This window comes from Monopterus albus, unplaced genomic scaffold (genome assembly GCF_001952655.1).
Source record: "Monopterus albus unplaced genomic scaffold, M_albus_1.0 scaffold11.1, whole genome shotgun sequence".
NCBI lineage: Eukaryota > Metazoa > Chordata > Actinopteri > Synbranchiformes > Synbranchidae > Monopterus > Monopterus albus.
The window spans coordinates 349,741-362,787 of record NW_018127891.1 but is presented as its reverse complement, the minus strand read 5'-3'; the positions used below and the strand labels follow the sequence as shown (position 1 = coordinate 362,787).

At 39.7% G+C, this 13,047-nt stretch overlaps 1 protein-coding gene across 1 annotated transcript in view; it reads left to right on the top strand.

Moving 5' to 3' along the window:
* LOC109954633 (RNA-binding protein 33-like) overlaps window positions 1–3,418 on the top strand; it is a 4,302-nt gene extending 884 nt beyond the window's left edge. Inside the window, exons 2-3 of the mRNA XM_020590114.1 lie at window positions 91–642; window positions 3,260–3,418. Coding sequence (XP_020445770.1) covers window positions 91–642; window positions 3,260–3,418 — 711 coding nt within the window. The remainder of the gene's footprint in view (window positions 1–90; window positions 643–3,259) is intronic.
* The last annotated feature ends 9,629 nt before the right edge of the window (window positions 3,419–13,047 follow it).

The window sequence follows — 13,047 nt, the reverse complement described above, 5'->3', positions numbered from 1 at the left end:
GTGTCACAAGAACCCAGAACACAACAGGGACTGACTGCACCATGGAGTGCAGATACGAGAGCTTTGGTTGATCCTAATCACCTTCCACAGGCACATGTGCTCCAGCAACAGAGAGAAGCACCGATCCGAAAACCACCAGAAGATCTGGGCACACAGATCATACATGGTGTCCGTCAGCCTCGCCAAGGAGACACTGTCCCATACCCTTCTGCCCAGCCCGATCCCAGAAACCTAACCCAGGCTGCACTTAAAGCCCACACTGACAGGACTCAAATATTTCACAATCGCAAACAACAGACCCAGGCTGCCCTGCTTCACCCTGGAACACAGCATCAAGCTCCTGCTGCTGGGGCTGAGCACCCACCAACTCCTCCTCCTGTTATCCCCCTCACACAGTTCAAGACCATCCCCAAGGATCGCACCCAGCACAAATCCCCAACTAGAGGTCCTCAACCCTCCAGACCTCCAGTGAACATGCCAGTGGCTCACGGACACCAACAACACAGGCCCAATGTGCATCACCATCCTGCCGCACATCATCACCATCACCGTCCTGGAAATGGCCATATGCATGCCCCTACTAATAGGCATGCCCATGCCCCCACCCACAGACACCCTGCCGACTTCTCTCATCCACAGCAGGTGAGTGACACAGTATTGTAGTTTGAAACTGCAGCCAAGAGATGCCATATATTTATTGATATTACAGATTTGCTGCACATACAGTAGCTCTGTTTGAGATGTGCACTAGCTCTCCTCAACAGTTTGTGCTTTTGTCTGTAGTGTACACTTCTTGAAAGATGGTTGACAGCACCTTTAAGTGGATGTTACATTCTTCTCGATGCCATAAAAATGTATTTAGTCTTGAATTTCGGTGGCACTGTGGCAGTTTTTAAAAGTACCATTGTGTGTCAGAGGTTCTTCTTCTTCTACTGCGTGACACATTGGCAATGAAGGGCTTGTTGTGTTTTTCCAGCAACAAGCTCACAGAGGGAGACCAAGATGATGACAGATGTCAGCAGACTACACTCTGCAACTGTCCTGCATTCACTGACACAAACAAACAGCTGACAGACGTGAACCAATATACCACCAAGCAAGACTGACTGCACAGGGTTCTGTTCTCAAAACAGCTGTCATACTCTGGCATCTCAATCCTAAAGTCAGTTCTTTTACAAAAGAAATGAACATGTCTCCCATGGGGATGATAAAACTTTTGTGAATACAGTTGTGCATTCACAGAAATAAATGAAAGGTTATCCTAAATCCTGGTTCTCTGCCATTTTTTAAAATTTGACTGAATCAATTACACTAAAAGAAAATTAATGATTTCATATATAATATGCTTCCCCATCAACACACATGCGCACACACATGCTATTTCTCAACATGTATTGTACTGTTTTGACTTGTCAAGCACAGGTCATGCACCAAACTTTGCCAAGGGCCTGTTCAGAGAAGACATGTTCAGTGATCCACAGCGCCTGACCAATTCACATCCCTCATCCATTCATCGTCAAACCTAAACAAGTACCTTCATGAAAAAAGCTTAAGGTGCTCGCATGAATATATGTTTGTATCTGACACTTATAGGAAGATCAACACTAATAGGGACAGTAAAGCAAATGAGAAGGGACCCTGAACAAGATGGACTCAGCCCCTGGGAACAGTGACAGTTATTAAAGAAGGAATTAGCCAAAGGAGCAGTCTCGATGTACTTGGAACTATTTATTTTGTGCCTTCTGTTTACAGATGTCTCTTTTGACACTTATCAATTAAGGGGATTTGCCTCAATGGTACCTGGAAGGAATGCTCAGCTAACTATGAAGTGGATCCCACGAATGGATGGGTGCTTATTCATTAAAAGCTTTTATGTGACTTAAATGAGTTGGAAAATAATCACACCTGTACTTGGATATTGTCAGCAGAAAAACAGGAGCTGCCATGCTTTGTACTAAAGAGCATAGTGCAACAGTACCCGGCTGGGCCGGGTCATGGACAACACATTAAAAATGAAGTGATGTATTTTATTGGTTTATAATGTTTTGTCTTTTTTTAACTCAGGGATCCAAGTGTGGAAATATATTATTTTGATTGCACTGATATTCATAAGGAGTTTTAATGATAAGGATGGTAATTTCCATCATTAACATGGACACTGTAGTTTGTTAGATTACCTTGCACATACATCATCCTACTGCTGTAACTGCTCACTAGAGCACCAACTTTGTATTAATCCACAGCTGGAAATAGTCCCCAAAACGCACAGTTTGTTGCTGCATGTGTAACATTTTCTAAAAGCTACAGTGCCCAGCTGTTTCAGGAACCTCAGGAAAACTAAGTTGAGTAGAAACTCTCAGCACCAAGCAGACTTGGAGCTATGAGCTCCTAAACAGGGTAGGGAAGTTAAAGCACAGTGCAACAATTTTCTATTTGTATGGGGCAATGACAGCACATTAAAAATAATAGGATGGGATAATTACATTTATGTTTACTGATATACAATATCTGTGTTTTGTTTTTTTAACTCAAGGATGTAGTTGTGTAAATTGTTTTAAGTCAGACACGGGCTAACGTATATTTGGTTTATTTTCATGGGACATGATATAATGCCACCTTTAACCTTTCATATAAAATACATAAACTAAACTTTCAAATTTAAAATCCATCATGAAGCCATACACAGCGCAGCTGCTGGCCCCAACCAAACATCTGGAAAATGAGATGTACTTTACTGTATTGAAAAAATTGTGCTGTTTTTGGAACATTAACTTTAAATTGTTTATGCAGATGTTGAATATCCATTTGCTCCCCAGGAAGGAGTTGTACATTGTTTGCGATTTATTAATTGTCCCATGGCATGGTGTTATTTTATTAATATAAATAACAATAAAGAATTTTTGTTATTATGTGTTTGCATGTGGCCTTGCTGTTGAACAAAACCTAAAGAGCCTTTTAATTTGGCACACTGGTCTCTTATCTAGACTGTTCATAGCAGGATGCAAAATCAGGACAAGGTTTTATTTCTACCTTCAAAATGAATGCATTCTTCCAAGCATGAGGATCTTTTCATTTTCAGTACAGAATACCTCCTCATGCGTGTTGACAGTAAGTCAAACCATAAAAGCGCCTATTTATTCTGGTGTTCCCTGAATCACAGAGCTGTTTGCAGTCTGAGCATATTTCCGCTCACTCTGTCTATAGTGCTAATTATGCATGGTGCCTGTGTACACCGGGTGCTGTTGTTGATTCTCCTCAGATAAATCTGTTCCTTGGGCTTGTTGTGGAGGTGCAGAGCGTGTGTTTGGATCACAGCTCCATCAGTCTCCCAGTCCCCTGCTCCCACTTGTACGTCACCTCTGATGAACAGTCCTGCTGCTCACCATTGGAGACACTTCACGGTAGTCTAGCACCGTAATGAGTGGAGATGGAGTGCATTTGAGTACCTGGTACTAGAAAAGGTTACGGCATTGCCAACCAGTTCCCCATAAAAAAAGTGATTTATGAAAAGTTTTTGAGCAGTTTTATAAATGCAGTATTTTGCATACTATACTGTGCCTGCTGTCTGTGTGTTTTTATGGCCTAAAAAAGTGAAATTACAAGACACTCTTGGTCTTGAAACACACAGCACAGTGAACCTCAAGTGCTGATGTGGCCACCTTCCCCGGGCCAATTTGCATGTAAATCTCCTTGTGTTGTTTTAGTATCCTGATTTACTGTGATTTACTGTGACTGCAGCAAGTAATTGTAATTGTTTACACATCCCCTTGGAAGCATAAATTAAAGGCAAGCATAACTAAAGTGCAGTATGTGCAAACAGGGCATTTTGTCGTATTGATAGATAGTTTCAATGTGTGTCAGACTGGAGCAGTGAGCTTTCCTAACTCGAGTGTGGAGGTGGCCAGTGTTGATTTTACTCAGGAGACAGAAACCTAATACTACAGATGGCCAATATAATCCTAATCCAATCCAATTTTAATTTAAATTCAGTCTAGCTCAGAAGGTACACATATTTATGCAGATTTATTGAGATAGTTGTAAATAAGAAAGATGTCATAAGGCCCAGACAGAATTGTTTAATTTAAGTAACATTTCCAAGTGACAAAAAAAAAATCTTGATGCCACCTTTCTGGTCACTTTTGCTCACTGCAGTGATGCCACATTTTATTCACCACCAAGGAAAAGGAAGGGGTTAAGCAATGATAGTGCTTCGACCTGTAGGTATGAAAGCAACATAGAAATAACTGTTTTAAAGGGTAGGCTGTGGCTCACGAGGTAGAGTGGTTGTCCTCTCGATGGGAGGTCAGTGGTTCTGTTCCCAGTCCACATGTTGTGTGTTCTTGGGCAAGACACCGAACCTCAAGTTTCTCCCGATGGCCCGGTCAGCACCTTGCAGGGACAACGCCACTGTGTGCCTTTGTATTACTTACATCATGAGGATCGAAACTTGTTAACACACTCACATTGTGGGGACCAGAAGCTAGTCCCCACAAGGAAATCACTGAATTTTAGGGTGGCAACATAGTTTAGGGTTAGGTGTTAGGGTTAGGCAAATAGTGGTTATGGTTAGGGTTAGGATAAGTCTACAGGAATGTAATGTAAGTCAATGTAAAGTCCCCACAAGGAATGAAAACAGCGTGTGTGTGTGTGTGTGTGTGTGTGAGTTGGCGCTGCAGATGGCTGCCTCAGTTCTGTACCAGAGACAAATTCCTTGTATGTGTGTAACGTACTTGGCCAATAAAAGTGATTAAATTAAAATTAGTCCTCATAAGTTATCGCTGAAATAAACTGGTAAGTCCTCTGAGACCCATGTGCCCATCCCTGTCAAAGTGTCCTTGAGCAAGACACTGAACCCCTGCCTCTGTGCACTGACCCCCTTTAGTAAACTGGAACATGGATACAAGGCTCAGAGGGATATGAAGTGCAACAAATTTATGATTAAGCTTTACAAACCAGGGCAGCTGAATTAAAGAAAAAAAACTCCACATTTTAGAGAGTGACAGTACAACCCTGAATTTATAGCTTCAGTCTGTGCTACAGCCATCTATCCAGTCAAAATGTCCTTGAACAGGACAACAAATTCCCTACAGTTCACTAACTGTAAATCACTCTAGATAGGAGTGTCTAAAATGTAAATCATAAGCCAGAACTGCACTGAGAAAGCATAGCTCCTCATCCCACAAGGGGGAGCCACATGAGAGGAATTTTGAGGTTATCTATTGATCACTTTTCACAGTTTTTTCTCCTCAAGGCCTTCACCATCTGTGCAACATTGATGGTGGGGGCTGCAATTAAAATACAAGCCATAGGCAAAGTTTTTTCTTCTCTGTAAAACCAGCACAGAAAGAAAACACAATGTAAAAAATACAGTTATATGCAGCAACAAGGAAATTGCTGGCTTGTTGATAGATGCTTAAAGGTGAGCTGCTGCCTTCAGGGATACATATCAAACACAAAAACTTCAAAGAGTTTTGTGTTTTATTGTAATCTTTTGTTGATTCAATCGAGCATATCATGTTGTATTTTATATTTTCATGATGCCTTCTCTTTCAAATAAAGGCAGGGTCTTGATATTTCTCTGTGAAATAAATCAGAGATGCATCTGAGGAGTCACTGAAAGCAGATTTAATAGAGTTTTCATATCCTTTTTGACTTAATACAAAAATGAAAAATGGATTTGTCATAGCTACTGAATGTACATAGTCATATTCCCAGATGTTTTCAGTTGTTAAGAAAGTAAAGATGGAAATGATAAAGCCTTTCAGGTATAGGATAAATGTATATGACATTATAGCTGCTTGGCCTAGTGGACTGTGGGGAAGGAAGAACTGAAATTAAATCAGACCTAAACCTATACATCACACTGACAAACTATTTTAAAAGAAACAGAAGTTCACAGCTCACAAACTGAAACCGCAGCAGCAAGAAGATGGTACACAGACATCCATTGTTAGATGTTAAAAGATAGAGCAGATTCTTCAAATTGCAGAGCAGATACTTCTTCTCATAATTAAGCCATGTGTTACAGCAAAAATCCAACTTCAGCAGAAACAAGGAAGGATGATTGTACAAAAACAGAGCAGATGCATGAGTCACTAAAAATATATTTGAGCCTTGAGAACAGAGATAAAGTGTTTAGTTCCTGTGCACCTCAGCTCTGTTTTGTTTTTTAAATTATTTGAACAAGTTAGTTTTATGACTCTTATCAAGGCTTAAAGCTACAGTATGTAACTTTTTTCCAAATATTTGTTGTAGAAATCTGCTCCAAAACTTGTCTAAATGTGGAGAGGTGCTGTTAAAGCATCTCGTGAACCAGACTCACTGAACAGCACTGGCAGCAGTTCAGAGATATTAGCTTCTAAAAGGGTTTGAGTGGGACTTGAGTGGGATTTTCAGTTATCGCTGCTTGATCAGTAAATATTTTTGCATTCTCATTTACTGTAATTTCATAATGACAAATATCTGAAGAGCATAGTAGAGCAGGGAGAGGGAGTGCTGGACAGAGCGTGGGTCGATTTGGAGCATCATGCTAATATTACAGCACCTTAAGTTACAGCTTTAACATAAACATTGTGCATTTCTAGAAGAAATGATGGTTGTCCCAGGTAGAGGAATGTTACTTTTCTGTTACGTAGATCCTCATTTAAATTCATCTATGAATAACAGCCTCTGGGGACACAAAGCGACATTTCCAGGTTAATGGTAAATGCCAGAACATGTGTTAAGTAATGTGTTAAAACAAGTAGATGGTAGTTATGAAGTCAGGAAGCTAATGTCCGCGATACTGCAAGATGCTAAGGTCGTTGCGACAACAGACTAAATAAGGCTATAAGGCTAGCGTGCACTGACTTGAGCAAGAGTGTGTTTTATTGTTGAAAGATGTGGTCAAGATTTGTAATACAAAGAATGTGTTAGTTATCCTTTTATAAGTTGCACTGTGCCACTTTATGACCAGGTAAGGCATGAACAGCTCATACACCTTTAAGTAGACTAGGTTCAAGTATCCCAACCAACCAACCAACCAACCAACCAACCAACAAAGATCAGGTGATGAATCCAGAAGCAAGCAAAGCTGTAGCCATTGTGCATCACAAACTGCTCACAGGAGTTTCAGTGAACCATGTGTGTCGTTCTGTGTGCAGTTCTCAGTGTTGCACAGATAATGAGAAGGGATGACTTACAGGAGAAAACTGTAAGAGTTTGAGTTGATCAGTTCAGCCTAGCCTGGCCTTTGACAGTAAAAGGTGTGGTGTAGTACCTACCTGATTATTAAACAAGCAGGTATTTTCTCTACATGCCATGTCTGCAGTGAAGACCCTCACAAGGCTGCCAGGGGAGCTTTAAACACCCAGTAGGACAGAGGTTATACTCGGCTATTAGCTTATATTTGCATGACCAGCTGAATAGATATCACTCACTTTGACTGGTTTATACTTCTGGCCTATTTTCCTGTGATGGAAAAGCAGAGCACAGTAAATCAAAAACATTACTTCATTGCAATCCATCCATCCGTTCTCTCTGCAGGCGTTTATTAATACAGGAACAGTGAGGGTGCCTCAGATTTGCTTATCAAGCAGTCCTGACAGATATACATTGTACATACTGAAGGCAGGGTGTTGCACAGCTGAAATACTAACTGACAGCTACAGCTCATATGCTGCAGACTACTATGGAGTCTGCTGAACACACTAAGTAATGATGCCAGTATTACTGCCTCACATGCTCTTTCTGCACTATGTGTTGTAGGCAATTTATATGTTATCAGCTGGTAATGTTCAGGTGCTTGTCTACATCCCTGCACCCTCGTTAAATCCAGTGTGTGGCCCTGGTGTGTGAATGTGTGGCTTTTGATATGGTTGCCCTACTTATTTGGGCTCAGCAACTCAGCTCGACTACTTTTAAATTCTAAATATGTTCTAAATATATCAGTCACAGCTCAGAATTGTTTTGATTGACAGAAACATCTGTTGTAATAAATGTATTACAGATTTAGCAACTCATTAAACATTTGTGATCACAGTAAATCTAAGTTCTTGTCAGTGATCTAAAAAACCCTATAGTGAATTAAATAAAATATCAATGATGGCAATCTCTAATGTTACAATCCTCAAAAATAACCAAAAATAACAATGAGGTAATACTCTAACACCCCTATTTAGCATTTATAGGCAGTATACTGTAAATACCTACCATGACTGAAAGGGTGTTGAATATATTTGTATGTTGCAGTGAGACTATTATACCATGAGATTAATTGTATTAATGAAGTCTTTATTTATATATTCCGTCTCCTTGACAAGTGAACAAACTCCCTCCACTGATGAAGGCCACATCGTGCCGCTCAACGCTCTAGAAGAAGTCTAGTAAACTAAAGTGAAACTTGTCCTCATGAGTTTTGAACATAATTATAAACTGTGTGAATGATTTATACAGGTGAATTAAGAGTTACAGGATGTTATTAGACCTCTTATAACACGCTGTAAGGACAGATTTACAGATATCATTAAATATGATTACAGCGGTCATCGTGTCAGACGTCAGTGATCTAATGAATATGACTCAGATGTTTTACAAAGTAAATTATAGTTTTTCACAGATGTACAGTACACTTAATTTTATAATGTGTTATAAGCACTGTATATAAAAGATGGACAAACCCACTGTGATGTCATCCACTGGTTTTGAAGCTCCAGTCTGGCTGTCATCATCTAGGTAGTGCTGATAACAAAATGTGACAGAAACAAAACACACATGTCCGTGATGGGGCTGACATCCAGATCCACTCAGAAATCATCATCACTGCTGTCATTGTCCTCATCAGGGGTCATCATAGCCACATCCGGTGAAAGGACATCAGTGGTGCCGTGGTCTGCTGCACAGCTGCAGATCACAGCAAATCAAAAGAATTGTCCCAAAGTCAAACTAAGTGAGTAGTAAGTCTGGGTTGAAGCCATTAGTTGATCACCTGAAAGCTGAAAAGATATTCTTTGCTTTAGTCATACATTAATAACCAAGTCATTATCAATAAGCGGTGCTAGCCTGTGATGTGCTTTTGTCATTACTTGTGCCATTTTAAACTAAAAGATTTAAAGAAGCATTGGTTATAGATTTTGCGAGCACTGATGTGTTCCTGCTTATATTTCACTTGACTTTATGTTGCAAAATAGGGCTGTGAAAGTCCTGGAATATCTTTGCCCTTCAAAATGCCACCATGCTGCCACGTGACCTCATGTTAAGCAGGCCTCTGGGGGAGTTAACAGTGACATTTACAGTTTTTTTTTTTTTTTTGGGTAAAGTTCACTTACACTATAATGCTGCATACTATTCGGAGCACATTTTGATAAGGACAACATTTTCTAAGGGACAATGAAGGTCTTTACATTTTTGCTGACCTAAAATAGTGCTGTTTGTCCTAACGTGCCTTTAAAGAATAAGCTGAATAAGCAAAAGCAGTTCAAAGCTGGAAACACTGTAATATACATGATTTTTTATTCATCCTTGTATTCTGCAGTGGCAAGGTTTTTAAAAATATATACTACTGTATATATGCCCTACAAGCCTGAATTTTTTACTAGGCACCATGTAACTTCTGTCAAACTTTGTACTGTATGTTGGACTGTATAATGTAAATACTGTATTTAGTATTGTCAGTGGCAACCTGTCCAGGGTGCACCCCACCTCTCACTCAGTGTCAGCTGGGATTGGCTTCAGCGCACCCCGACCCTCTTTAGGATAAGTGGTATAATGGATGGATGGATAGTCTTGTCAGTGTGTGCCATTATCTAAGATAAAACAGTAAAAAAGATGGTTGTTCTTGCTACTTAAACTTTGAGTGTTGCATATATTGTCCTGAATATTTAATGTTATAGTTAAATACATCAGCACTGTGCTGAATCCATGGCAGTTAGTGGCAGAGTCCGCCATTCTGGTACTAGATTCAAATGGCCTTCGTATGCGCAACAGATTCAAAAAAATAGATTCATGAATGTAATCCAGTGTTAGTATTTGTAATTTGATTTGATCAATATGAGCCTCGTTGTTTTATATTATTATATTACTGCAATTTTAAGGACTTAACTACTTCAAGTACAGGTGACTCCTGAAAAAGGATTTTGATACTGAACAAAATCACAAAGTAACATGAATGTTTGTATAGCTAGAACAACCAAATCAATACCAATGCAGTCAATCTAACCGTTTGGTTTAAGGATATCACACACTAGACTACAGTGCTATTCTTGCCCTCCTTTGACATTGTGAATATATTTTTGAAATTGTTTTATGCTGCGGCACTGATTATTTTTTACTTACTGGGCCCATTTAAGGTCGAGCCACTACGATAAAAAGACAGTGATAAAGGTTTACCTCAGTTATAGACTAAATTCTTTTCTATAATGAATTTTTTTTCAGCCCACTCACCTTTTAAAAATCTTCTTTATAAGAAAGAAAGCAGGCAAAGCAATTATTGGTATTAGAGCTACTTATTTTAACAGAAGAGTGCTGGTGTAAGGTCATCAGCAGCTGACTTCTCATCTAAATGTTCCCAAATGTTACCAGATGTTCCCCATGGCAGTCATTAAAATTTCATCGCAGCTTAACAGAGGCACAATTGCTTACACGCTCTCTTTCCTATTACATTGTTAAGACATTAAAGAGGTGTATTCTGTACATCTACTGAGCAATTTCACACTCTAATCAGAGGAGCAATGACTTTCAAGTTTCATCGACCTCCAAGAATGAGTGTGATGCCTCTGCCTTATGGCTCCAGTCCAGTCGGGGGCTCCTCTTATCTTTCAAATCATGCAGTGTCTGACAAAATCACTGTTTCACTTTTCTTTTGCTCCCATCATGAGCTGCATTTTAAATGCTATGTACTATAGTTTGATCTTTCAACACATTTTTATGTCCATGATACAAGTTCCTGGTCTGAGGGTGGGCGGCTGTGGCTCCGGAGGTAGAGAAGGTTACTCCTAACCTGAGGGTTGGTGGTTCAGTCCCTGGCTTGTCCAAGCCAGTTGCTCCTGGTGATATCACAGGCTTGGGTGTGAATGGCAAACTGTGTAAAGTATTGTATTAGGCTGTTTACATTTTAACATCTAAGTCTACCACAAATTCAGATTAATATAGTTATTGCAGCCAAATTCTTTTATTATTCAAGATCTTGAATTACTGCTTAACTGAGACACATTTTGTATGAAAGCCAAAACTAAAAATATTGGTAATCAAGGATCTAATTGTTCAGAAGATTAAAAACAAAAACAGGCAAACAATGGAGACTGGCTTTTAAACAAAGGCAATAATAGACGGGCAAGCTCAGAGTTCAACGAGCCCTGTAAACAATCAACAAGCCGCTTCCTGTTGTGCATATTCATCATTTTCAGGCTCATAATGAAGGACCACTGACGCAAGTGCATTATTGCTTAGGAACCTCAGTCATTAATGCTATACAGTATGTGACTGTGATTGCTAACCACAGAGCACATCCATACATCCAGCTGCCCTGATATCAGCTTGGCTTTTACAACCACTTTGTGAATTCCCAGCAACACCAGATAACCCAGTAAACGCCCATGACTGAGTTCATTATACAGGTGCGTGGCTTGGCCTTGTTCCCAGTAGTGGGAGAAGTCAGAAAAATTTGCACATGGATCACAAGCTTTAAAGTTAAACTTAAGCTCGGTTTCTGTGTTTGCGAGACTTACACCAAGGAGTGTGTCACCACATTTTGTTGGCTGAAATATTAACTCCCCATGCTGGTAACGAGAGCAACCCACACAGCACTTTGAAATGAGAGTACAGAAGAGTTTCATTTTAGTATTTCTATATAAAACAATTTATATGGTCATAATAAAACTGATTAGTTGGTATAGGCCGGGAGCCAGGACCTGAAAGTCTATTTTGCCTCCATGCCTTTTATTTCGTCGTCTATTTTTCTCACAGATTTTTGTCCTCCACCAGTTGTTTTTTGGACTCAGGTCATACTTGATAAGGCTGCCAGCCAAGTGTACAAGATTATCTTTTCGACATTGCAAGCTTTATTTTATGAATGTGTCACTGTGAATAAAATGAGTTGAGCTATGTTGGAAACCAAGCCACTCTTGAAATAGCAATATGATGGCTTAGCAGCCACTGAACTCTTCTGATGGGATGGGAGAATTATGTTGTTATTTTTTTTCTCCCCCTCTACAAATATAAGGAAGCTTAAAGGTTCATGCTCTGGGTATTAACAGAGGGATTAACAAGGAGGCTCGTGTGATGCTCAAGTCTGCTGAGCACAGAGTCACATTCTCTTCATTGTTGAGATACCAACTTGATGTAACACAATTAACTATTTATTTCAAGTGCACTGAGGTCTGAGAAATTGTGTATGTGCTGCATCTACCCTGCTGTGAGTGTGCACCTTCCTGTGTGAAACAATGGATTGTCTTGTCTGATCATTTACCAAAACAAATTCACTGAAAAGGAGCAGTGGAGTCTGTCACTGATCAACTAGGAAACAGGTAAAATTGATGTAGCCCATCGTGCAAAGACAACAATTAAATAGTCAGTCATGCAAAGTAACTAAGCACAATTGACTTTACTAAAGAACAAATTTTCTGTCCTTACTTTACTTGAGTAGTTCCATTTTATGCCACTTTTTACTTCCAATCCAGGAAAAGTTACTTTTCAGAGCACTGACCTGTCCAGGGTGTCCAGGGCTCGCATACAGTGACAGCTGAGTTTGGCTCCAGCCCTTCAGGATAAGCGGTATAGATAATGGATGGATGGATGTTATTTTTCAAATTCAGAATTGATAGAAAACATTGATAATCTTAACATTAATTCTATAAATTACAATGCATAGTTAAAGAATAAACCAGTAGGTCCTTGCCTTTTTGACTTTTCAGATCTTTGTATTAAGTTGGGGCCCTTGTCAGGTTTCAGATGTCTAGTTCCACCAAGGATTGATTTGACCCTTTACGCTTTTCAAATGGTTTATTTTAAATGGAGATGAACATTGAAGGTTTGGGAGCAGGGCCACTCCTTAACTCAGATCTTTTCCTGCCA